The sequence below is a fragment of the Protobothrops mucrosquamatus genome, unplaced genomic scaffold (assembly GCF_001527695.2).
Source record: "Protobothrops mucrosquamatus isolate PMUCROS unplaced genomic scaffold, P.Mucros_1.0 scaffold1209, whole genome shotgun sequence".
Lineage (NCBI taxonomy): Eukaryota > Metazoa > Chordata > Lepidosauria > Squamata > Viperidae > Protobothrops > Protobothrops mucrosquamatus.
This window is the reverse complement of record NW_015387419.1, coordinates 112,117-136,793: the sequence shown is the minus strand read 5'-3', so window position 1 is coordinate 136,793 and position 24,677 is coordinate 112,117. Positions and strand designations below refer to the sequence as shown.

The 24,677-nt window shown below is 36.3% G+C and overlaps 1 protein-coding gene across 2 annotated transcripts; it reads left to right on the top strand.

Moving 5' to 3' along the window:
* The first annotated feature begins 23 nt into the window (after positions 1-23).
* Positions 24-23,900, top strand: CXXC5 (CXXC finger protein 5). 2 transcript variants are annotated; one of them, XM_015820905.1, is made up of 2 exons: positions 24-914; positions 21,828-23,900. In XM_015820905.1, exons 1-2 carry the CDS (start codon positions 135-137, stop codon positions 21,870-21,872), a joined length of 825 nt encoding a protein of 274 aa, XP_015676391.1. In that variant the 5' UTR covers positions 24-134; the 3' UTR covers positions 21,873-23,900. The 2 variants fall into 2 exon arrangements, with proteins under 2 accessions (XP_015676391.1, XP_015676392.1); XM_015820906.1 differs by lacking the exon at positions 21,828-23,900 and adding an exon at positions 7,410-7,449.
* The last annotated feature ends 777 nt before the right edge of the window (positions 23,901-24,677 follow it).

The window sequence follows — 24,677 nt, the reverse complement described above, 5'->3', positions numbered from 1 at the left end:
CTGAGGACAGATCTTGCTCCTTCCATTTTTTTTGTGATTACTACTCTTAGTATTGTGGTGATTGATTATTTTCTACAGTAAGTGAGCTTGTTGCTTTGTCTGGTTCCTTTGTTTAAAAAAAAAGAGAAAGAAAGATGTCTGATCCTGATGCCCATCAAGATGCTGGTATCAAGCCAGGCTTGTTGGAAAAAAGCAACAATTCTGGTGATTCTCAGCCCTCAATCAATTTGGAAAGAAGGAACAAAAGTGGGATAATTAGTGAACCTTTGAACAAAAGTCTTAAGAAGTCTCGACCACTGTCCCATTACTCTGCTTTTGGTAGCAGCAGCTCATTAAGTGAACATTCAGAGAAATGTGTCCCTATGGCCAACAGCAGCGAGGCAATCGTGGAAAAAAGCAATTCTACCTCAAAGCACAAAACCATCTCTGACATGTTGAGCAAATCAGATATTTCTTTGGAAGGACAGAACATCTTGCAACAGTTTGCTCAGTCCACAGAGTTGCTCAAAAGAGTAGTCCAGGAGCACATCCCCCTGTCTAATGACCACGGGACGGGCATCTCAGACATGGAAGCTGTCTCAGCTGCTGAAACAATGAACAACCCATCTGATTTTCCTTACCTGGGGGCTTTTCCCATCAACCCTGGCCTTTTCATTATGACCCCTGCTGGTGTATTTTTGGCAGAAAGTGCACTCCATATGGCTGGCTTAGCAGAGTACCCAATGCAGAATGAATTGGCATCTGCCATCAATTCAGGGAAAAAGAAACGAAAACGATGTGGCATGTGCCCTCCTTGCAGAAGACGAATAAACTGTGAGCAGTGCAGCAGTTGTAGGAACCGTAAAACTGGACATCAGATTTGCAAATTCCGAAAATGTGAAGAACTTAAAAAGAAGCCTTCTGCTGCACTGGAGGTAATTGCCTTTGCTGACACAGTTTAATAATTCCTTCTCAACTATCCTTTGTGGAATCAAATTATGAGGACTGGATGTGGAAATGTCAGAAGTTTGAATCCATTAGCAGTTTCTACCTTTCTATTTTATATAGCCCAGTCTTTTCACAGATATACATCCACACAGTTATTTATAATATTTAGAAGAGAGAGTGGTTTGCACTACTTTCTTTCATGAGATACAATGAGCTAGAACCTCATAGCAAGTTAAGCAGCTGATGTGGCAGTCATGGACTCCTCCGTCTCAGACTGCATGCCTGGCTTCAGATTGATGAGTATTTTTCCAAGGAAAGGTAATAAGTGGAAGAAATTCCTCTATATATTAAAGAAAGAGGATCTATTCTGTCTTCCCAGGATACATTTCTTGTTTAATACTATAGTGCAGAGGTCCCCAACCTTTTGGGCACCAGGGACCAGTTACGTGGAGAGAGGCTTTTCTGTGGACCGGAGGGGGCGTGGTTTTGTGTGCTGCCTGCATCTTGCGGATGGGGCTTTGCTTGTTTGTGCGGCCCGCTTGCTGGCATGCCGCGGACCAGTACCGGTCCACAGACCGAAGGTTGGGGACCCCTGCTATAGTGCTTTTGAGTATTCACAATATTTTACATGTGTTACTTTGATTTAAATATTTCAGCAATGGTGTAAAGAAAGCTTATATTAGAAGAAGGGCCAAGGATAGAAGAAGGTATAGGTATAGCTTACTACTTTTACACTGGTAAAACACAGGTAGTCCTTGACTTATGACCACAACTGAGCCCTAAATTTATGTGAGTTTTGTGAGTTAAGTAAGTTTTGTTCACTTTACGTTACCTTTCTTGCCACAGTTATTAAATGAATCATTGCAGTTGCTAAGTTAAGAACATGGTTAAGTGAATCTGGCTTCACTCTTTTTTTTTTTGTCAGAAGGTTGCAAAATGTGATCACATGCCCCCGGGACACTGCAACTGTCATAAATATGAGTTGGTTACCAAGCATCCAAATTTTGGTCACGTGGCCATCAGGATGCTGTAATGGTTGTAAGTGTGAAAAAACGGTCATAAGTCACTTTTTTTAGTGCTGTTGTCACTAAACAAATTGTTGTAAGTCGAAGACTATATTTGCATTTAGAGTCTGTAGCTTAGGGGGTGCAACTGTGTATTCAAGCTTCTTTGAGCTAGAAGTGGATATGTGAGGATGTGGGGTTTTTTCCCTCTCCCTGGAAGATGTTAAGTGATGCAAAGATTTACCACCTTGTACTGTTTATGAGGAAGTTGTTAATATGCATGCCACTTTTCAAGATGTGATCAGCCATTAATCCATATTAGTTTCAAACAAATGAAGCTTAATATTAGCCTTCCTTCCTTCCTTCCTTCCTTCCTTCCTTCCTTCCTTCCTTCCTTCCTTCCTTCCTTCCTTCCTTCCTTCCTTCTATTAAGGCATAGTACTTTTTACTTAGCCCAGTACTGCTTTTTGCTAGTAAACATCTCTTCAAAGTCCCAAAGGTCTTGATTTGCCCAGCTATACAAGATTCTTATAACTGGAAACACAAGAAGCTAAGATTAACACATATGTCTATATTCTAGAACACTCCAACATATTTCTTAAGACTCAAGATACTTCCTAAACTCTTTGGAAAATATCCTATTCCTAGAAAGTTAACTTGTTATAAAGATTACTTCATCCATTCATTCATTTTATTTCATCAAACCTTTGGGATGGTTTGAATTTTCCTTCAGATGTTTATCTGTCTGAACTTTGCCCAGTAGCCGACAATTTTGAAAGTCCATGCCCAGAACCTTTATTAAACTTTTTCTTGTCAACAGAATTTGATTTAGTAAAGCTCATAATGTTTGCCTAAGCATAGAGCTCCAAATCTTTGTAATTTGAAAGAATGAGTGCTAAATACAGTAAACATGAGCTCTCAAATGAAAGAATAAAGATTAGGCAATAAGGATTAGGATTATAATTGAGATACAAGCACAGCAAAATAAAGACATAAATAATCCCAGTATGTGAAAATCCAGTAATGTTTAGATTTCACTTTGCTAACCTGCAAGCAAAGAAAAAGGTCTATACACTAGTTCATTTCTCAAGCTGCATTGATGATTTCAAAGATAAATTTATTTGAGTTGGGGGAGCGACCTTAATTAAACAGTTTACTCCCATTTTACTTGAAAATGTACATAAATCAATTTTGATAGGCAATAACATTGTGGCTTCTTCTGCATAGTTGCAAAAAGACAATGGCAAATCACTTCCATGCTGTTATTTTACCAATTGAAGCTACTTCTCCATAGTGGAAGTGAGCATCGGTATTCTCATGTGACATGCAATTTTGTTAAATCTGTTGCATATAAACGATGCAGGTTTGATTTATTATTGGGTGCATTGCTGATTCCTGAATTACAGAGTTGTCAGATTGCATCCAAATCCCATCCATTAAAAGGCCAGTTTCAAATGAGGTACCTCTCCCCATCACTTTCATGAGTTCCAGGTGAGGAAAATAGGAGTCATCTCCTTTATCAACTTTCCCTATTAAATCCAGAATGAATTAATTTAGGATTAAGTCTATGTAAGTAAAATTTGAGGTGGGGGGGGCAGATGTAAGTGTTACCTAGATGTGTCTGCTAGAATATTTGGTGTTGCAAGAGAACATGATTGAAGGTCAGGATGCTGGGGATGGTTGTGGGTTACAAGAATATCTTTCTTGTCTTCCTATCCGCCACTGTGCCAATTTCGTGAATTTGTCTGGTGCCCTGCATGCAGGACAGATGATAACTCTCCCTATTTGGGCTACAATTTTGGACTGGTTGAGAACTCCCAGGTTGATGGATTTGTTAGATGTACACTGAGGCCATTTTATCTCCTATAGTTGATACAGTGGCCAGTTAGGTATCTGTATGCTGCCACCCCCAAAAGTAATGGCAGTCTAAATTTGATTTTAATTGAATGAATAGGAAGATCATCTAAAAGAGAACACTGTTACCACTTAAAAATGTACAATATATCACTATTTGTTGAGGTTTACTTTCTCTGTGACATTCTCCTGTAAAAGTAGGGATTCAAGAGTTGTCGTCCTGAAGGCAAATAGATCTTAATGGGTCCGGAAGGATTGTAGGGGGAGGTTGGGGAATTATATTGGACTGTTTGATAGTCCTGTTGAAACCTTGGTCAAACAGTGGAATGTTATTTGTTAAAGTATATTGAAATTAATTCATTAAGGTACTTTTTTCCTTTTTTTAGAGCCAAACCCAGGGTTCAGGATAATGAAGTTGGTATCATAATTAAAAAGTCAGTGGAAGAAAACTCATCCTTAATTCAATTAAAAATTATCAAAAACTCATTATTAAGTAGCAAGAGCTATTCAACAAATATTATGAAAATGCAATAACATCCCATGGCATCTCCCAATTTTGCTTAACCACAGTGAGGGAGTAGATATCCTGAATGGGTTCCTAAACATTGCAATAGTTTGGATAAAGAAAGGCCTGTGTGAGAACAAGCAGAGAGCTTGAGATCAGATTAGACAAGTGGAACCCATACCTCCTGTCCACAAGGGAATGAATGGCTTCTAGCCTGTTACACTACGTGGAGAGGTGCAAAATTTAAACCCTGATTTTATTTTAAAGATGGCTGTACAGGATGGATAGCAGTCTCTGGAATTCTTTTGCAGTGTGTTTCATTAACTTAGAATAAATCTATTTACTGGAATTTGATATCCTTGGAAGTTTGGTCCTTCAGTTTTTGGCCTGGCTGACTGAAAGCGATTTGATAGCCAGTATGTTAAAATGTAGCCTAGATAAGATGGAGGTACCATGAGATGGAGATGGGTTGTCTACCCAAGTGAATGATATTCAATCTGTTTCTCTGAGTGGCTAAATGGTGTATTACCAGCTAATCAGTCCTAAATGTACAAATATCTTGTCTGGAATCAGGTATATATTATACCTTAATCACTCAGATTACTCCTATTGTTTTAATTAGAGTTATTGTTTGAATATTCAGGTAATCCAGAATTGTACTTCTACTGCATTAATTGGGATCGATCAACAGAATATTGAGGTATCAGGTATATTGGGTTGTAGACCATTTCTAGACCAAACGTAGGATACTAATGCTGTCCTTTTAAACCTTTAAACCTTTCTCCATCTGAGACCAGCCATCTATCCTTCATCTAGGACAATAGCCCCCAACCTTTTGGGCACCAGGGATTGATTGGTTCCATGGAGGGAAGTTTTTCCGTGGACCAGGGGGCATGGTTTTGCACACTTCCTGGATACCACATGTGTGCAGATGGGGCTTTGCTCCCTTATTCAGTTCGATTCCTGGTGGCCTGCAGACTGGTGCCAGTCTGTGGCCTGGGGATTGGGGACCCCTGATCTAGGAAACATCCCAGTGACCTTCTTGCACTAGGCTAAGATGTTTCTCTTTTAGGCATTTTAGAATTTGATAAACCAGAATGCATGTGCCTTTACTCTATTAGCATTGTGACATTTATTTACCATCCAAGCAATTTAGTTTTACTATTTTATCATTTTCATTTATTCAGACAGTGTTAAAGTTTATTGAGAGAAATATCATTGATAGATTAAAACGCAATAAATAGTGTTTGAAAGACAATCATGCAGGCAAGCAATCAGAATAGTTTTCTGGGTCTAGAAGGAAAATTAATGGATGAAATTGAAAGAAGCACCAAGACCTTTCAACTGGTGAGGGTTGTTTTGTTTTGGAGATCCTAGTTCTGTTGAAGTTATCTAAGCAGAGTCTGGGCAGCCAGCTATTGTGTATTTTTATAGTAATTGCAGTTCCTGCTTTGGTTTAAAAAAAAATGGAATGGCATTATTTCCAAAATAACTTCTAACATGATTGCATGATTTTATACTTCCAATAGCAAAGAACAAAGTTCTTTGGAGTAAGAAATAATCTTGTGCACTCTGGATGCAGATCTTCCTGAATCCCCATTCAGCATAATTAATAAGAGTCACAGAAATTGTAGGATGGCACTTCTGGAGTGCTACAAAGTCGAGAAAACCGCTGTTACCTCCCAAGAGTAGTATGATTTGTCCACAGAATTTATCATATATGATGTTTCAATTGAATAGAAATGTTGCATTTGAAAGAAGCATGACATATAGAAATAGTACTTCGGGATAACAGTATGCACACAGGAAGCTGTCATAAAGGGTAGATACTTTATTTCTTCCTTATTTATTTGCATCCTGCCTATATTATTTCTACAAATTACTCAAGGCTGTGAACGTACTCAAAACACTTTCCTCTTGCTATTTTCCCCCAACAACAACCCTGTGAGGTGTGCTGGACTGAAAGAGTAACTGGCCCAAAGTCACCCAGCTGGCTTTCATGGCTAAAGCGGAACTTGTTAACTTACAATCTCCTGCTTTCTAGCCATTGCCTTAACCGCTAAACGCAAACTGACTTTAACATGTCACATTTTACTTCTATAAATTAGGAGATAGAAGGTGATCTGCACAGCATCTATGGTTGTTTGAGGGATTGCAACAGGCTATCATTATAATATCGATAAAATATAGCATAATAGTCTATATAGCTGGAGATTTTTGAGGCTCCTGAACATCTCCTAAAGAGAGGACAGTTCTTCTGTCTCCTAGTCTCTTCAGCATCTTTTCATGCCTTCTCAAGAGAAAACTCTGAAGTGTTGCTGAAGTGCCAGTGGGTTTTTGTAGGCCTTCTTTTCCTTGTATTTCCTTTTACTTTTTTGTAAGAACGGGAAAAGAATCCTCAGGATAATGAAGAATGAAGACAACAATAGACAACATGTGAGCCTGTTATTTGCTTTATGTGAAAGTATAATAATATGGCAAACAGGTTTCACCACCAGAAGTTGCAAATGTGCCTCAAAAAATATTTTTGTGAGTTATGGTGTGAATAATAGCTGGATAGAAGGGAGAGAGAGTCAGTAGGACAACCAGATGCCTATTCCTATAGCTATCAAACCAGACAAAAGAGAGAATCATAACATCGTCTCTTAAGGACCTGACCCATGATCTGACCTTTTATCACGAAGAGGAGTTTTCCTATGGAGTTATAACTCAGAAAAATTGCCCACGTAGTCTTGATTGAAAAGAACTGCAGTATATTAAAATACAATACATAGACAATCAAAATGGTATGTGGATCAACAGCTTCATTCAGTTGTCAGATTTGTGCATGTCTTACTTGATCCTGTTTCTTTTCGTTATATTTCATGGTGCAGGTATGTATTCCACCCATAGAAACATATTTTATTCATTAAGGCAGCGGTCAGTTTCTGTTAATTATTTTCCCAGCATGCCTTTGTATCCACCATACAAAGACAAAACTAATACATTTCAAACTGCTTGATTAAGTATTTAAATCAGATTTTTGTGGTGATTTAAATCACAATGTTAAAATTGCTATTTTAAACCATTCATCCTGAGTAGAAAATCCAATAGGTCCTTCCTCTGTCTAATTAATACAGGATACAGAGTCAGTGGATTGTGGTCCCTGATTGTTCAGAGCTGCCTGTCTTCTGATTTGCAAGAGCTGTCATCATCTCACAGTAAGGATTTCTTCACTTCACTCCCACCCTAGGGCTGCTTACAGGTAGTCCTCGACTTATGACCACAATTGAGCCCAAAATTTATGTTGCTAAGTGAAACATTTGTTAAGTGAGTTTTGCCCCATTTTATGATCTTTCTTGCCACAGTTATTAGGTGAATCACTGTAGTTGTTAAGTTAGTTACATGGTTGTTAATTGAATCTGGTTTCCCAATTGACTTTGCTTGTCAGAAGGTCACAAAAGGTGATCACATGATCCCGGGACACAGCAAAGGTCATAAATATGAGTCAGTTGACAAGTGTTTAAATTTTGATCACATGATCATTGGGGATGCTGCAATGGTCATAAGTGGGAAAAATGTTCCACTTTTTTCAGTGTTGTTGTATGTTCGCACTGTCGCTAAATGAACTGTTATAAGTTGATGACTACCTGTATTTTGATTCATACTTTGTTAGTGAGAAATGCAGAAAATGGTATTTCTCTGCCTAAAACTGGCCAAACATTGCATACAGGTCTTGCTGAAATCTCTGTTCTTTCCTGACTAATCTTATCATAAACTAAGGACCTGTTTAACACTGGAAATTATTCCAGCATATTTCTGCAGTTCTAAGTTTCAACTTGGAGAGATTATATACATGATCCAAGGACTTTTAAAAAGATGTAGAGAGTGGAGGGTAAACTCTGGTACAATGCATCAAGTGAAGGAAAACACTGTAAAGAAGGAAAATTCCAATATGGACCAGTAGTATACAAAACATTTCAAATTTGAACTATTTCACAACTGCTTTACATTTGAAGTATACTTACCAAAACTCAAAATGCCTACCAAAGCTTTGCTTTGAGTTCAAAATCACTCTGTTTTAATATCAAAACCCTGATTTAGGCATAAAACATTTCCAAAGTAATCAATTATTTCAGACTTCAAAAAGGACATTTCAGATTTGAATAGTTTGAAAAAACTTTTTGAATTTGAACTGGCTCAAATATGAAGAGTTTTGTTCATAATATGATCGCTCACTCCATTAAGAAATAAATAGAGTGACTGAATTGCACCAAAGTTGCATTTTACTGAAATGACATGTAAATTTGCAGAATTTAATGTTTGGAGAATGAAGAGATGCAAGGATCAGGGTCCTGCATATGTAAGGATGTGTAAAAAAGGAATTCATCCAAGTGCATGTGCAGCTGTTTCAAATTAATTAATGATTTGCTCTTTATTTATTAAAGAGTTCTCTGCCTGTTATTGAATGAGGTATCTGATTCTGTTCTATAACTGGCAAAATAAACTCTCTTTTCAGGAAACTGGAAGCTAATGTCATAGAAATATGTGCAAAAGTGTTTGTGGGTCTTCAGAAATTCATTTAATCTATACTTACATTTTTTTAATCTAGGAAGAGGAAGGATTGTCTCTTTGTAATCCATGAAGTAATAGACAATGATAAATCCATATAGAATGGGCCTTCCAGAAAGGAGGTAGAATAATAAGTGGCTCTCAGCGGTTATGCTGAAGTAGAAACAACATGTACATGCAAGAAAACACTGGTGCGTTACATTAAAATTTGTAAAAGTACTGAAGCCCAAAGAGAAGCTGGTTATCTTAAATTTAGTTTAGCTTTGGTTTCCTGTTGACAAGGAAAAACTTTGACCATTGATTTATTCACCATTGATTTATTCAGTCCCAAATTTGTTCAAGTCTGTGAATATGGTACAGGTACTGTATCCGCAGGCATAGTGAGACTTATCAAGCCTTTGAGCACCACCAGTTATAACTATGGTACTGTGCAAGTGAACAGAGGAATAAGCCTTTGATAAAAGGTCATAATTTGGGAAAATGGATGCCAGTGATGCTCAAGAAAAATATAAATCATTTTGTGCAAGGATTAGAATAATATGTAGTTAAAAATTAGAAAAATCTTAATATTGCCACACATACATGAACTTTATAAAGACCAGATAGAACCTCAATTAATGTCAGGAGATTAGTATATATTAGTGTAGTATGAGTAAATATTTCAGTTCAAATAGTCTTCTTTCTCTGCCTTCAAGCTCTTTCATGTCTACTCCAAATTGAGCTAGCAAATTGTTTATCTAGTTTGCTCAAACTAGACTATCATTTTCAAATTTGTACCTTTGGAACTAATTCCTGCTTTTGAGATAGGGAAAACAACAAATCACATACAGATAGTGGTATACACATATAAAAAATGTGTATTAACTGTGGTAAACCTATTAGCATAGTCTCGTTAGATGAAATCTGTATTGGCTATTTGAGAAAACATGTTTCTGGAATGTGGTTTACTTTTGATCAAAACGTATAAAATGTGACCCAGGTCTTTGAATAAGAAACCACTAAAGCCTTCCCAGCTATTGTTTATTTTATACCCTGATTTTCTATTCAGAGAGTACTCAAGGTGCTATTATCCTATGTTGATTCTGCTGTTGGACTAATAAAAACATGCAAAGAAAATGCTGAACTCTGCAATTCTACAATAAATTACAAATATGCAATACATATTTAGGTCCCCATGAAGCATTAATATAGCCATAGGTAGAAAGATAATATAAGACGCTGAAATGCTTACTTTTCTAGAAACTCCCAAATACTAGTTTCTGTGTTTTGTAGGATCAAAGAAGAGCCAAAGTCTGTCTATATGGATATATGAGTGCATGTCCCTTTGAGATGTTTAAAATAATAATTCATCTATGGAACGGAGGTGGTAATGGACAATGCAAAATTATATATGCAGCAAGTATGATAACATCCAATTCTGGCTATCATATTTGTCTGAGAAAGAGGTTCAGAAGGCCCAGAATTCTTTGAAAGTAATTTTGATTTTATCTTGCAAGGCAGATTTATTTCTGCATCCAGCTCTTCTTACTCAGGCTTTGTTTTTCCTGAATTCAGTATAATAGCTCTGTGTGTAAAGAACTTGCACCCTTTTGTACAACTGAAGTGAAATAAATAGAGCAGATTAGAAATTGTTAAATTTAATTACTGCGAAAATCAACATCTCCAGTTTAAGAGAGCTAAAATATAAAATGTGTGAATTCTTGGGAGTGCTTGGACCCTTTGGGTGGATCCACATATTGCATTTAAGACAAGACTTAATCTGCTTTGTGTGTTTTTGATTTAGTGTGCTGTATGAAGCTTGCAACTGAGTGTTTTAAACCATAGCTTATGGTTTGCTTTCATGTAAACCCCTATCATTATGGCTTATTTTAATTAGCCATGGTTAAAAAGAATCCTGTAAAATGTATACTGTATTTTCCTGTGCATACTTACCTACCTTTTGCCATGTGATCACTGATGATAAGGTTTATTTTAATTGGCAATTTATGTTCAGCTGAAAAGTATGAAAAACTCTCCACTTCTGTGTTTCATGTACCTATGACAAATTACAATGCTGCATGATGTACTTGTAAAGAATATCTGTTCCATACTAAATATTTTGCCCTTGAAAATGCAAATAATCTAAATGGGAAGCATTTTGGAATTGAGGATGCTTTTGATATTTACAACTTAATAGATACCTATTTAGCAGATGAAAAGAAGCATAGAAGAGAAATTCTTTTCAAAGACAGACTATGCTCTCCCCCACCTCTCTGCTACAAAGTAAAGCTGTTTTGATCTCCACCTTAGGGGTAGTAAATGCAAAGATTAATTAACTACTGGTTGTCTTTATTATGTAATCTCTCTCTCTCTCTTTTTCCCAAACAAACAAACAAAAAGTCCCTGTTTTGGAAGACCAAACCAAAACACAGCCAGATGACTTTGGAATCTCAAAAGCAGGGCATCAATATATCCAGAAACATCTGCTTTTCAGAGGCCTATTGCCTCTGTATATGGATATATGTCTACACCTGACTTCTAAAGAGTAATCACTATCTTCTGAATAAACAGCCCCTTTTATTGTTGAAGTATAGTAGATTTGTCCAACTGGTGACTCTCAGATGCTTGAACTTACACTTAGGATCATACTTCAGTATTGACCATTCTGGAAATGGACCTAAGTATGGGAAACACTGTACTAGGAGTTAGCTAGCTAGTATGTTAAGCCAAAATGCAAAGAATTTAACATATTTAATTACCCTTATCTGTGATTCCCATTTTGGTATCTTTTTAACTTAGCAATCTGACTGTCATCGGATGTTTTTAGCAGCGTTGACACTGACTTTAATGTGTGTGTGTGTGTGTGTGTGTGTGTGTGTGTGTGTGTGTATATATATATATATATTTATATATAGGTAATTATACTAAAAACATGATCCCTGGGTGCATCCATGCCAAAACAAATAAATAAATAAAACGAACACCAGGGTAAAATCATTAAACTATATGAGTTTAATGCCACTATACCAATGCCGAGCTTTCGTCAGCGTTCTGCTGACATCATCAGGGCTTAGACTGGCTGATTAAGCCCTGATGATGTCAGCAGAACGCTGACGAAAGCTCAGCATTGGTATAGCGGCATTAAACTCATATAGTTTAATGATTTTACCCTGGTGTTCGTTTTATTTATTTATTTGTTTGTTTTGGCATATATATATATATATATATATATATATTTTGGAGTGCAGGCTCATTTGGGGAAAGAAGAGAGGTCATCCTCAAAAAGAAGTTAGAAGAGTTCTGCCATTAGAACTTATTACATTTATATACTTGAATAATTTAATGCATAAAAGAGGGAGTGAGTACTTTGTTCGCTCTACACAGTGAAAATGTAGAGAGGGAGAGAATAGGTAAAAATGTTTAGTATCTGCAATGCCTCATTTTAGACCTCATTTAAGGAAATTCTAGTCATAGGCTCTTCACACTCCCAGAGTGATATTTACATTGCTGACTAAATTGAGAGGTTTTTTTTATAGCAAAAAGCTGTTTGACATGATTGTTCATTCAGCTAAAAATTGAAATCCTTTTTCCTTTCTTTCTAGGTTTATCTCAATTTGGAGAGCAGTTATGATATATAAAATACTTATTCAAAGTCAGAACTATAATTAATAGATAGCATTTGACCCTTTTAGGGTCCTTAGAAATGAAACAAATCTAAATGATGGGGCAGCTGAGCTCTCAACAAATGTTTTAAATAAAACAGTGTTAAGCCAGATTTAAACTAGCTTAACCTTGTCTTATTTATTAGTAAACCTCACTAAATTCAGTGGAATTTATGTTTACGGTTATATGTGCACACTATTTGGCTACAGGCATACTAGATCAAAATTATCACAATATGTGCATATATGTTTGAATAGATAATGGCGCTTTGTTGTTGCTTGGACAATGCAAAAAGACAAAGCCAGATATTTTACCTGTAAAGAACTGTTTTTAGGCAATCCATGCATGTGTTTTTTGACACTAAAATTTTTGTTTTTTTAATTTATGAAAAAAAATCAGAATTTATTTTTGGCCCTCTTTTAAAATTTTAAAATAGTATATGATCTAAATTATTTGTACAAATAGTATGTTATCCTGTAACCATATTATATAAATATTCCTATAAGATTTGATAAGTGGGAATTTATGCAAAATAGAATGCACTGGTTTCAGTGCAAACAAAATTATTGAGATCAGTCCTCATTACACCCAATGGAATAGCAAACATCTGGTTAATTCCTTGAGACAGGAATGCCACAATCCAAGTAAGGGCCTGGAGGATGATGAATCGGTTAAGAATCCAGTTCATTTCAGCTGGACTGACTGTGCTATTTTTATGGGTAATTTCTCTAAGATATGATGAAGCTGAACATCTGATTACCTAGTTCCAGGCTGAAGTTAGTTGATTGCTTCAATACTGCATTCTGAATTTCTTATTAAGAATATTATATATTTAGGATAAGCTCCTTTTGACCCTCATATTTCAAACAAAGGGGGTCCTATGCCTTATTATTATTATCAGAACATTTCTAGCTGAGTAAGAAAAAAGTGCTTCTTCCATCTTCCTATACATGTTTGGGAGGTGCAATTTACTGTATCATTTCCTTTTGACATGCACAGTGAAATTGTAATCAGTCATTCTGAGAAGTGATTCCATGTTTTGTATTTTTCCATCATTTATGTCTTTTTCCAGTTTGTGTAATCATTGTTATTTTATAACATCCATTCCCATTTCTGGTGTCCTCTGCCTCCCTGTAGCTCTAAAGGTCTCGTTTTTATAAGAGTCTTAAGTGTAGAATCCAATTATCCTCTTCTGACAGATGTTCTCTTTGACTTGTGTGTTTAGAGGACAAGTGTATAATTCTGACTGCCAGATGTTCATGGAACTGGCTCCTTTACATAGTGGCAAAGTATCCTTCAGGATGACATTTCTGCTGCGGCATCTTTAGTAGCTAAAATTTCTGCAATATAGAAACCCTTTTCTATACCCATTATTAACTCATATTGATGCCTGCAGCCAGCAGCCCCACCACATTGACAACAATTTTGATGCAATGGACATCAGATTTTATTCTTTCTGAGATTAATTCTTGTATGAATTTCTTGTATGAATTTCCTCACTTGCTTGAAGTACAAAGGAGTTGGCTCTGATGAGGAGGAGCTTCACGAAAACAAGAAAAAAGAAATTTAAATTTTAGAGTGCAGTCATTTTTATTACACTAGTGGTATGATAACTCTGATGTTGGTCCTGGCTCCTCACCACTTTCCACTTCTTTACTATTCTAAAGGACTTGCTTATAAAGATCATGGTTTTTGTGGTTGTAACGTTGGAAGATAAGGTCCAAGAAAGTTTTGCAGACTTGCTGTGCTGCTAGTCTGTCCCCTTTCTTTCATTCGCATAAAGAAGTTTATAGATTTGACATGCTGCTATTTTGTAATCTTTCACTCATTTACACAGATATGGACATGGATTCTTAAGCCTTGAGGTTTCCTGTTCTCGCATCCCTGGATCAAAATATGAAACTAGTTGCTTCCGTTATACATTTTCACCCAGTTCTCCTTATTCTTGCAAACTATTCTTGTTATAATGAGAATGATTCAGGATATATTCACCATTATGCTTATCCTAAATCTTGTTACCTTGTCTCATTTTTGACTGGTAGTTTGCTGACCTTGTGGCAAATCTTTTCATTTCCTAACATGATTGTGGCTTCTGAGATGCATCTGATGGTGGCCCAAATTTAACTTTTATGGCTGTAAATTGACAACTATTTATAGCACACTATTTGTGCTGCAAATAATATTATCAAATTGTACAACAGAGCTCTTCCTGTTCTCTCTGTTTTGTTTTGGTAGATCAGTAACAGACAAAAATTGAATATCATGGAGCAAGAATTTTTCCCATGAGAGCAGATTCTTTTCAGATCACTTTCTACCACATGTGCATAGCACAGTGCCATATGGGAAAAAGTTGTACCTTTCTACCTACTTGACAGCCAGTTTGGTGTAGTGATTAAAGCAGCAGGCTAGAAACTGGACACAAAGCTTGCTGGTTGATCTTGGGCCAGTCACTCTCTTTCAGTCCTTGGAAGGTGGCAGTGGCAAAACACTCCTGAAAAACCTTATCAAGAGTCAAAAATTGACTTGAAGGCATAAAACAATAAACAAATAAATAAATTTTACCTACTTACCCAAACCTCAATATGTGTCAGTGTTCATTTTCTATGATAAGTCATCCAGGCTGGTCTGTTGACAACTTATAACTAAATATCTAACAGATTGCTCTGTGAAGGAATAGTTTCATGAATCATAATTTTGTCAATAGATATGGTGCTTTTTCTTGTGGTTTGTTGAAGAATGCATGTATTAGGTTATATCAGGACCATCCTTTAAATGCATAAGGCATTTTCAATGAGAAAAAATGAAGAAATGCCAGGGTTAAAAAAATGGACAATTGTTGCTTAGTTAGGAATTATTCCCAATTCCTTGTTCCTCTTCTGCTTAACGCTCTACCCTTGGCACTGAAACTTTTATCTGCAAATCAGACCACAGTCTTCTAGATCAAATCAACCTACAGGTTTAACGTTTATAGATCATGTTCACCTTTGATCCTATCTTTAGCATCACCAGAGGGTTTCTGACTAAGGCAGGCAGTGTTTTTAACTCACTGCCATCTGCTGCCATCAGATGGAAAATGCTTTTTAGATTGTATCTTATAATTTTTTGCACAGATTGGAATTCCATCATTAGTGATTTCATCCGTGATGATTTTGGCACCCATTTTTTTTACTTGAAGAGATTGGCAAACCGAATTGATATTCAAGGGTTGGTAAGCATTATACATATCCTCACTTCTGTTCTATCATTGTTGGGCCAAATTGTTCATAATAGGAAATCACTTTTTTTAATTTGGGTGCATCCTTTGGGCTTTCTGCTGTGCTTGAAGTTTTATGAAATTCAAGGTTCTCATCGCTGTTCATCTAAACTTCCAGTGGGTTTTTATTTCCCCCTGTATTAAAGATTAAACATCCTCATTATTTCATAAGCATCTATAAAAACTCATTGATCTCTGAATGGTAAGCAGTCTTACCACATTTCTCCTTTTCCAAATTTTAGGCCTGTGTGTTGAGAAGCAGAACTTCCCAACTTGAAATATTCAGTTTATTTGAACACTTCTGAACTCTTGTTTTGAGAAGGTTTCTTTCTATTGCACAGTGAATGATCTTGCTATGATATCAACAGATATTTGAAGTGTTTGTAGCCATATGGAAGTGACAGCAACAAGGGACAAAGCCTGTTTCCATATCTGGACTCTTCAGTTCCATTCTATCATCATTCTATCATGTACCATGGTATACAGTTTGGAGTTTTTCCTAGATTCTCAGGTCCTGCTTGAGCAAATAACAGCACAATTAGGAGGGGTTTTACAAGACACATCTTATAGGCCACTTGCACCATTCATTGACCCAGAAGCCTATTTGCTGTCAGTTAATCTTTGGCCACCTATTTGGTTATTAATGCATTTTACACGGGGCTGCCTTTGAAGACTACTTGAAAGCTACAGCTGGTCTAGAATGCATGGCACTAGTAGTTGTTAGCTTGTCTCTGTACACCTATGTAACACCTGTACTAGGGACTTCTGTGTGCAGTTCAAGGTCCCCGTTATTATCTTTAAAGTCCTTCATGGCACAGGATAGACTTATTTATAGAACCACATATGTCCAGTTATTTCTGCTTGTTCCCACAAAGTCTGAGGAGGTTGGTAAGGTCCTCTATTAAACAAAGTTGTGTAATGAGGATCTGGAAGGTACTATACTCTCTGAGATGCAGATGGTTCTTACCTGGCCAGCCCTTCACAAGGTGCTAAAGATCTTAATGCTCTTTAACAAGACCTTAGTTGAACTGCATCTATATAGAGGGAAGTATGCAGTGGGGTACCCCAAGGTTCTGCCTTAGGCCCAGTACTCTTCAATATCGCCATCAATAATTTAGACGACAGGATAGAATGGAACTCATCAGATTCACAGACAACACCAAGCTGATAGGAATAGCCAACACTCTGAAAGACAGGCTCAAGGGAGTGTGTTGCTCAGTAGGGCAGGTACCACAAGAGAAGAAAAATCAAATGCACAAGTATAGAATAGGTGGCACCTGGCTCAATAGTAGTAACTGCAAGAGGGATCTTGGAGTCCTAGTGGACCATCACTTAAATAGGAACCAGCAGTGTGCAGCAGCTGCCAAAATTCCAATGCAATCCTAGGCTGCATTAATAAGAGGGGTAGAATCAAGGTCACTTTATACTTCACTGGTAAGACCGCACTTGGAATATTGCACCCAGTTTTGGCCACCATGATATAAAAAAAATATTGAGATTCTAGAAAGAGTGCAGAGAAGAGCAACAAAGTTGATTAGGGGGCTGGAAGCTAAAACATACGAAGAACAGTTGCAGGAATTGGGTATGTCTAGTTTAATTAAAAGAAGGACTATGAGTGACATGATAGCAGTGTTCCACTATCTAAGGGGCTTCCACAAAGAAGAGGAAGTCAACTTATTCTCCAAAGCACCTGAAGGCAGAACAAGAAGCAATAGATCAGTGTTTCTCAACCTTGACAATTTTAAGGCATGTGGACTTCAACTCCCAGAATTCCACAGCCAGCAACGCTGGCTGTGGAATTCTGGGAGTTGAAGTCCACATGCCTTAAAATTGTCAAGGTTGAGAAACACTGCAATAGATGGAAACTAATCAAGGAGAGAACCAGCCTAGAATTAAGGAGAAATTTCCTGACGATTAGAACAATTAATCAGTGGAATGACTTGCCTCCAGAAGTTGTGGGTGCTTCAACACTGGAGGTTTTTAAAAAGAGATTGGACAGCCATTTGTCTGAAATGCTATAGGGTTTCCTGCTTGAGCTTTGGCTGGAAAATCTCCAAGGTCCTTTCAATTCTGTTATTCTGTTAGGCCTGATTCTTCCCTTAGACACTGAGCCAGATTGTTGGGTGAGAATAATAATTTTATTGCCACTTTCAATGTACACTAATCAGCATACATTAAAAGAAATTTCATTGTATTCGGCTCTCAAAGAATCCTATTATGTATATACCCATGTATACACACATATGACACAGAAACACCACAGTCTAGTTCAAATGTATACATATGGCAAAAAAATAAAGAATCCTGCGAATTTACAAGATGGATGGCATAAGGAACAAAGCTACTAGAAACCTCCTCCAGAGGGGAGCAACAGAAACAGATCGTAAAGTGGGTGTGTGGGGTCCCTTAACAAAGCTTTGAGCTCTTAAGCGCATAGCATTTATAAGCAGCATCCTGAATACTGGGAAGCAAGCTTCCTATAATCTTCTCAACTGTCCTTACCACTCTCTGTATGGACCTTCTATCTGAGGCACTGCTGCCACCAAACCAGACAGTGATGCAGTTTGTTAAAACCTCTCAACCGTGCCTCTGTAAAAAGTGGCCAGGACAGAAGGAGAGAGATGTGCTCTCCTCATCTGACGCAGGAAATGTAAACGCTGGTTTGCACGCTTCACTAAAGATGACGTATGAGCCTGATTTGATTATGTGATTCTATCTTTTGAGTGATCCTGATCACAATTTGTTGTTGTTGTTCATTACTTCTGAGAGTTTTTAATTGATTATTAGTACATCCTTCTAAGTTACATTTCAAGTGGAATAAATCAAGTCTCACTGTATTTCTGGGATGGCAGGCTCAGTTTCCAAGTCAAATTCTGCAGTGGTGGTAAAAAAATTTTTAATATTTAATATAAACTGACAGCAAACAGCACTCCTTACTAGCACTGATGATGTTACCTAGTTAGGTAATGAAATGTCTGCAACAAAGCAAGCAATCTCGGAGAGCACCCTCATGTTTTTAATATTTTCACCCTTTACGACTCCCAACTTTTCTAAGATGTGTAGCAAATTGCCACTAGTTTTGGATCTGCTGAATTGGCATAGAAGATTTGGCATGTCTTTCCCTTCAAACCTTTAACTATTTTCAGACCTAAATAATCTTAAAATCACATAATTTAGGGATTCATGGATTTGGATCTCCCAAATATATTTTAGTCACCATGGAACTTAAACTTAGTTAGGGCCAGTATTAGATTAGTAATACGGGTAGATGATTAAAGTAACCAAAGAGAGACAAAGAACCAAACTGCAAGCCTTTTGCAGTTTTTCCTTTTCTTGAGCTGTTGATTGTTCTGGATATTGGAGCCATTTATAATTTAATGTCTGTACACATTTTGATTACAGAGGATATCCCATTTCCCAGGTAACGTTTGCTGCTGTAATAATGTGTATCAACCAGAGAATATTCCTTCTCTCAGTTAATACCTGCCTTTTTAAAAAAAAAAAAAAAGTGAATAGCAGTATAACCTCCTTCAGTACCAGTATCTACTTTGTGGACAAATCAATGCTATCTACTTAGAATAGTGTGGGATGGGAAGATGACTTCTCTGAAGCTACAGGTGTATCTTTGCTCATCGATGATAGTAGCTGCTTTGATTGTTTGGTTCTCAGTGCTAATAGTTTGCTAACTTGGCATTTCCTCATTCTTTTTCACAAAATTTAAAATAACAACATACATTACATATGTACATCACATATGCAACAATACACATACATTATATATGTGTATAGATTATATATGTACACAATATATTAATGGTGTGCTGTATTTTAAATTTTGTTACTTGAACTTGGACCCTAAATAAATAGTTTTAAGGTCTTTTATGCCTTGAATCTGAGTTTTATGTGAGTCAGGATGCCTTAATGTCATTTATATTTTCCCCATATCCCTTCATGCCTTGGGAAGCATCTCTACATCGCTTCAATGTCCAGCAAGCCTTAGCTTGCTGAAATCAACATATTCCACCTTTCTTAAAAATCTGTAGACTGGGGCTCTCATGCTGCTTAAAGAAATATTTCTCCTCTCTGCCCAAAGTAGAGCACTGAGTTGTGAGCACCATGCTCTTCCTTGTCTATAAAAGTGAAATTCCCTGTTTCCTGAGGGTTCACTGACATCCCACTCTTGTCAGAGTATTACCAAGAGCCTTTCTGATGGGCACTTTTCTTTGAGAGATCTGCACATTAGTGACATCATGACTGGCCATTTTTCTATGATGTTTGAGAAAGAACAGGTGCCTCATTCAGCCAGGTGGATTTCTGTTTTAACCTGACAATATGCCTCGCCTCTAGTATAGCTTACAATTTGCTATTCTACTTGTTGTGTAAAGCACATAAAACTCTTAAGAAGAAGAATAGGTTGCTTAAACCTGTATTCCATCCACCTGAAATCTTGGCTCCTTGTTCTTATGGATGCCTTACCTGCATTGTGGAGTTGTGGGAGGAACCTCATTGCATATGTATATTAGCAAGGAGAAGGACTTTTTTCCATGTCTGAAAGCTCCAGAAAGAACATTTTGCATAGGCAGAGAAACCTATTTGCGTGAATGTTTACCTAACTAAGCTAAATATATTCATAGATAAAGTTTGTTCTTAAAATGGAGTTTTTTCTCTCTTAATTTTTGTACATAAGTTTTGAGAAGGAAGGAAAAAAGCATACATATGATAACACTTACAGCAAATTTTTGTATGGGTGTGTTTTTAGAACAGGCCTATTATTCAATTTGATTTTAAAACAGAAATTATTTATTTATTCGTGGTTTTTAGTATCGCCTGTTCACCGCCCTGAGTCCCGCAAGGGAGATAGGGCGGTATATAAATTTAATAAATTAAATAAATAAATAAATAAATAAATTATCCTCTCACAGTCTACTCAAAGTTATGCTAAATTCTGAGCTATGATGTCCAGCAATAAGGCTTCTTCAGTCATTGGAAGGAAACTGTATATTTCCTAGATCAGAGGATGGTATAGTGGGCATAAAGGCCTGAATGCCTTTGACAGCATGGAAACTTAAATTGGATCACTTAAACACCTTTTGTTTGTTACCAGGTTTGATAAAGTTATTGTAGTTGCCAGCTTAGCATAGTTGCCCAAATTATGTAGTTGCCCAGATTAGCACTAAGAATTAGGATATTATATAATAGCACAAATTTAGTTTTGTCTTGTTATTTTTATGCGTGTCATTAACTTCATCAGTCACATATAGTACAAGGATATATGTTGATAGAGTGTTCCAAATGGCATCCTTTGCAATCTTGGAAATCTCATAATCTGAATTCAATACCTGTAATTCTGCCTAGAAATTGGAGTATTGGTAAATATTTTTAAGAATTTACCCCTTTCTCATTATTTTCTCACAGCTGTCCTGTGAATTGAATTGCCTTCTTTTTTTAAGAACAGATTTCCAAACTTGATGCTGATTTTCAACAGTTTCACTAAACCAAGTTGATTTGAACAGAAATACATGATACTTTATTCATGAGAAATACATTCCACTGTAAAAGAGGACTAACATATACTGTGGGTAGCAAGATTTAAGTGAAACAAATATCAAACGTCTTAACTAAATATAGTAAATTCTTCTCAAGACTATGTAAATGACAACTTTTTATTTTTGAGGTCATACAAGAAATACCAATGTTTCTATTCCATCCATTAGTAGTTCTTGAATATGTTGAAATAGAGTTTAAGGACAATTTTCATGTGGATTACTGGTTCTTTTAAAGAATAATAGATCATGCAATAGATTATAGGTTTTGATGAGGTTCAGGAACTAAGGGTAGGAAAAGAGTACTAAGAAGTTATCAAGAAAGTTATCAAGAAAACTTGGGCAAGAGCAGAAAGCAAAAACAATTAAATATGGGAGGCTATTATGACCACTATCGCAAGCTTCCAGTGATAGGGAACACTGCAGTCGAAATATGGCACTTCCTGTTTTAATGCACTGGATGTCACAAAATTGAACTCTGTCCTGGGCTGGTTCTTCTCATTCTTGCTTATCATGTGTCCCTCTTCTGTTCTCTTCTGTCTCTACAGAAAGTGATGCTTCCTACAGGTGCTGCATTCCGATGGTTTCAATAGGAACAAGAATCCCAAAGCTCTATCCTCCAGTGCAATGTCACTGCTTGCTTGTGTTGTCTCAGGCAAGGAATTTTTTGACGGAAATAAATGGATGCGCCTATGTCTCCTTTAGAACCAAAAATATTTTCTTGCAGATTTCATTCCTTTTTTTTAAAATATAATTTTTCGGCATTTGTTTAACATCTTTTAAGTACTAGTAAAACAAGCATTAATGTTTTCAAATAATTTTTTAAAAGAATCCATAAAGTATCAAGATGTAATAGAGTATGGACAATCAATCAATTTGTTTTCCTGTGTTTTGGTGTTGATGTTGTTTATGTGTGGAAGATGCAGTTCTTGTGTAGAGAATGTAAATTTACAGTAACCTTTTAAATCTAGTTACTAATACGCACTACTGTAATTAGCACAGCAATTTCTTCATTTATCTGATTGATTTCCATCATTAAAGAAAAATAGTGTGGCTAGTTTCTAGAATGCCTCAATTCATGTTTATAAATGAAAATATATTTAAAATAAGGTAGTTTCTTTTCCCTAATTCTACAGATAAGACAAGATTTAATCAACAAGATGTCTTGTCTGGTCTTATAAAGTGGAAATATATTGAAAACTGGCATTTTTTTAAAAGAAAAGCAAAAATAATAAAATTTAGAACCAAATAAAATTGCATAGTAGAGTAAACCCAGAACTAATTGCAATGATTCACTTTTAGAAACCATTAGGAAATATTGCTGGAATTCCAATGTAAGCTGTTGCAGAACCTGTGCTGAAAAAATATAGAAGTCCTTTTTTATGTTGAAAACCCCTCATCTCCTGCTTTCTTACCATCTCTAATTGAAAGGCTGTTTGTAATGTTCTAGCAATTCAAGCTAAGCTGTTTTGTGAATAAAAATGAAAGCATGTTTTGTGTCATGGTTTACATCTTCATTATTCTGTCCATCTTGGGTGCATGCCAGGATGTTTGATTGCTTGGGTGGGGGTACCAAGTCTAAAATGACCTGTTATATGTTGTTTTTTCCTATAATGTTTTCCAATGTTTGCCTTTCTTGGCCTCAACAAATTTAAACTATGCGGGTTTGATAATACTTCAGCATTTTGGTTCTAATTTTTAATATAAGGTATTATACATGTTTAATAGTATGAATGACATAATTTTATGTTTTCTTCTGTCTACATATGTAACTGATTATCTGATCTGATCATGTTCCACAAATATATGATGTACTGAATCTGGGTTTGGTATAGCCTTCTTAACAGTTTGGTCAGACAAACAATTAAACATTTAATAAATATAATTATGTTTTAATAAGGCTACTCGATTTTAGAATTAGAATTCTACATAGCACTTACGTTAGCAAATTTATAGGAATAGAAGATGTCTTGGCCCTTAAATCTCATGATCTGCATGTGGCTTCTGAGAGAACTAGGTATTTGCTTGAATTAGGCTGCCAGCTGCAGTGTTCACAATCAATCAAAGGCAGCCAATATATAGAATGGTCCAACTTGCTCTAAAAACTGCTGTCAGTGAGTTCCCCTGGCTGACTTGGATATTTGGGGAAATCTTTCTCTTTTGTCTTTCTTTGCAACTCCTTTAATAAAGTGATCCCTCTTTTTAATTTAGAAAGCACAAGTCACTGGTCACTCAAAGTTGCTAGTCACTCAATGGATCAGCACATGAGGTTGCATTTTTACTTTTTTTAATTTTGTAGAAGCAATCAAGTATTAATAAACTTTACATTTCATGAGGCAATGTCAATATGCAACAAAAATTGTACTTAAGTTTGTTTTGTCAATAAAAAATTATTAGGTGGATGTTTAGAGATGAAACACAGTGCTTTTGAAAAAGTGTCAAGAGGAGATTATCAGTAAAGGAATCTTCTATCTCAAGTTCATACAATTTGGGTGAACGTTTTGCTGGAATTATAAAATGAAACTAGAGGACAGCTAGTATTGAATTCCAAGATAACCAAGAATGTTTCGCATGTTTGGTGGGCTACAATATCCTTCCTAATTTTCTCTTCCTTCACAGTCTAAGAGTAACAAGTAATTTTATTGCTGGCAGATGGGGAGAGAAATCCTCATTATTGTGCAAGTTCAGTGCTTTTTTTCTAAAAAAAAAAAAAAAAAAGGTGCCGGAACTCACACACGTCATACAACCCGCCTTGCCTACCCTACAAGGTTCCATCCAAAAAAGGTGCTGGAACTCCGTTCTGGGCGTTCTATGAGAAAAAAAGCCCTGTGCAAGTTTAACCAAGTTTTGCCGCAAAGTCCAGCTCCCTAAAACCACTTTGGTGAAAAAACAAGTTGCCACTTTCTTGTATAACTACCATGAATCACAAATGTACATATAGGTATGAAGATGCTGACAATGCAAAGTAAAATTTTGTGGGGTATCTGGTAGGCTTTTGTGACCCTACAATTCAGCGTTCCTCCACATTTTTAATTCTGTCTGGATTGTAGAAGGACATGAATAAAAGCTATAGTATCCCAGCTACTGGGATGAATACTGGACAAACTAAGGTATGAAATGGTCCAGCAGCATAAAATTAGATAACTCTATGAATTCTAATGTGAATGTTTAACTGTGCTCCAAAATATTTGAACATTAAAGAAACATCTAACTGGTACAAACAGGTTATAAATAAACTTATAATGAGACACAATGATATATTGTTTTACAATTAATGCTGGTCAACAGACTCCTTGAACTGATAGATAAGCTACTCTGACCAAATAATCCTTGAGTATAAACTGTTGCAAAATGCTTTGTAAATCAGTACTTAATGAGTTCTGATACTTTTCTGGTCT

Bases quoted from the DNA above. Each gene is read 5' to 3' on its own strand.
- CXXC5 (XM_015820905.1), top strand. From the start codon at position 135: ATGTCTGATCCTGATGCCCATCAAGATGCTGGTATCAAGCCAGGCTTG. The intron at 915-21,827 runs GTAATTGCCTTT...CTGTCTCTACAG, and splicing joins AGCCTTCTGCTGCACTGGAG to AAAGTGATGCTTCCTACAGG.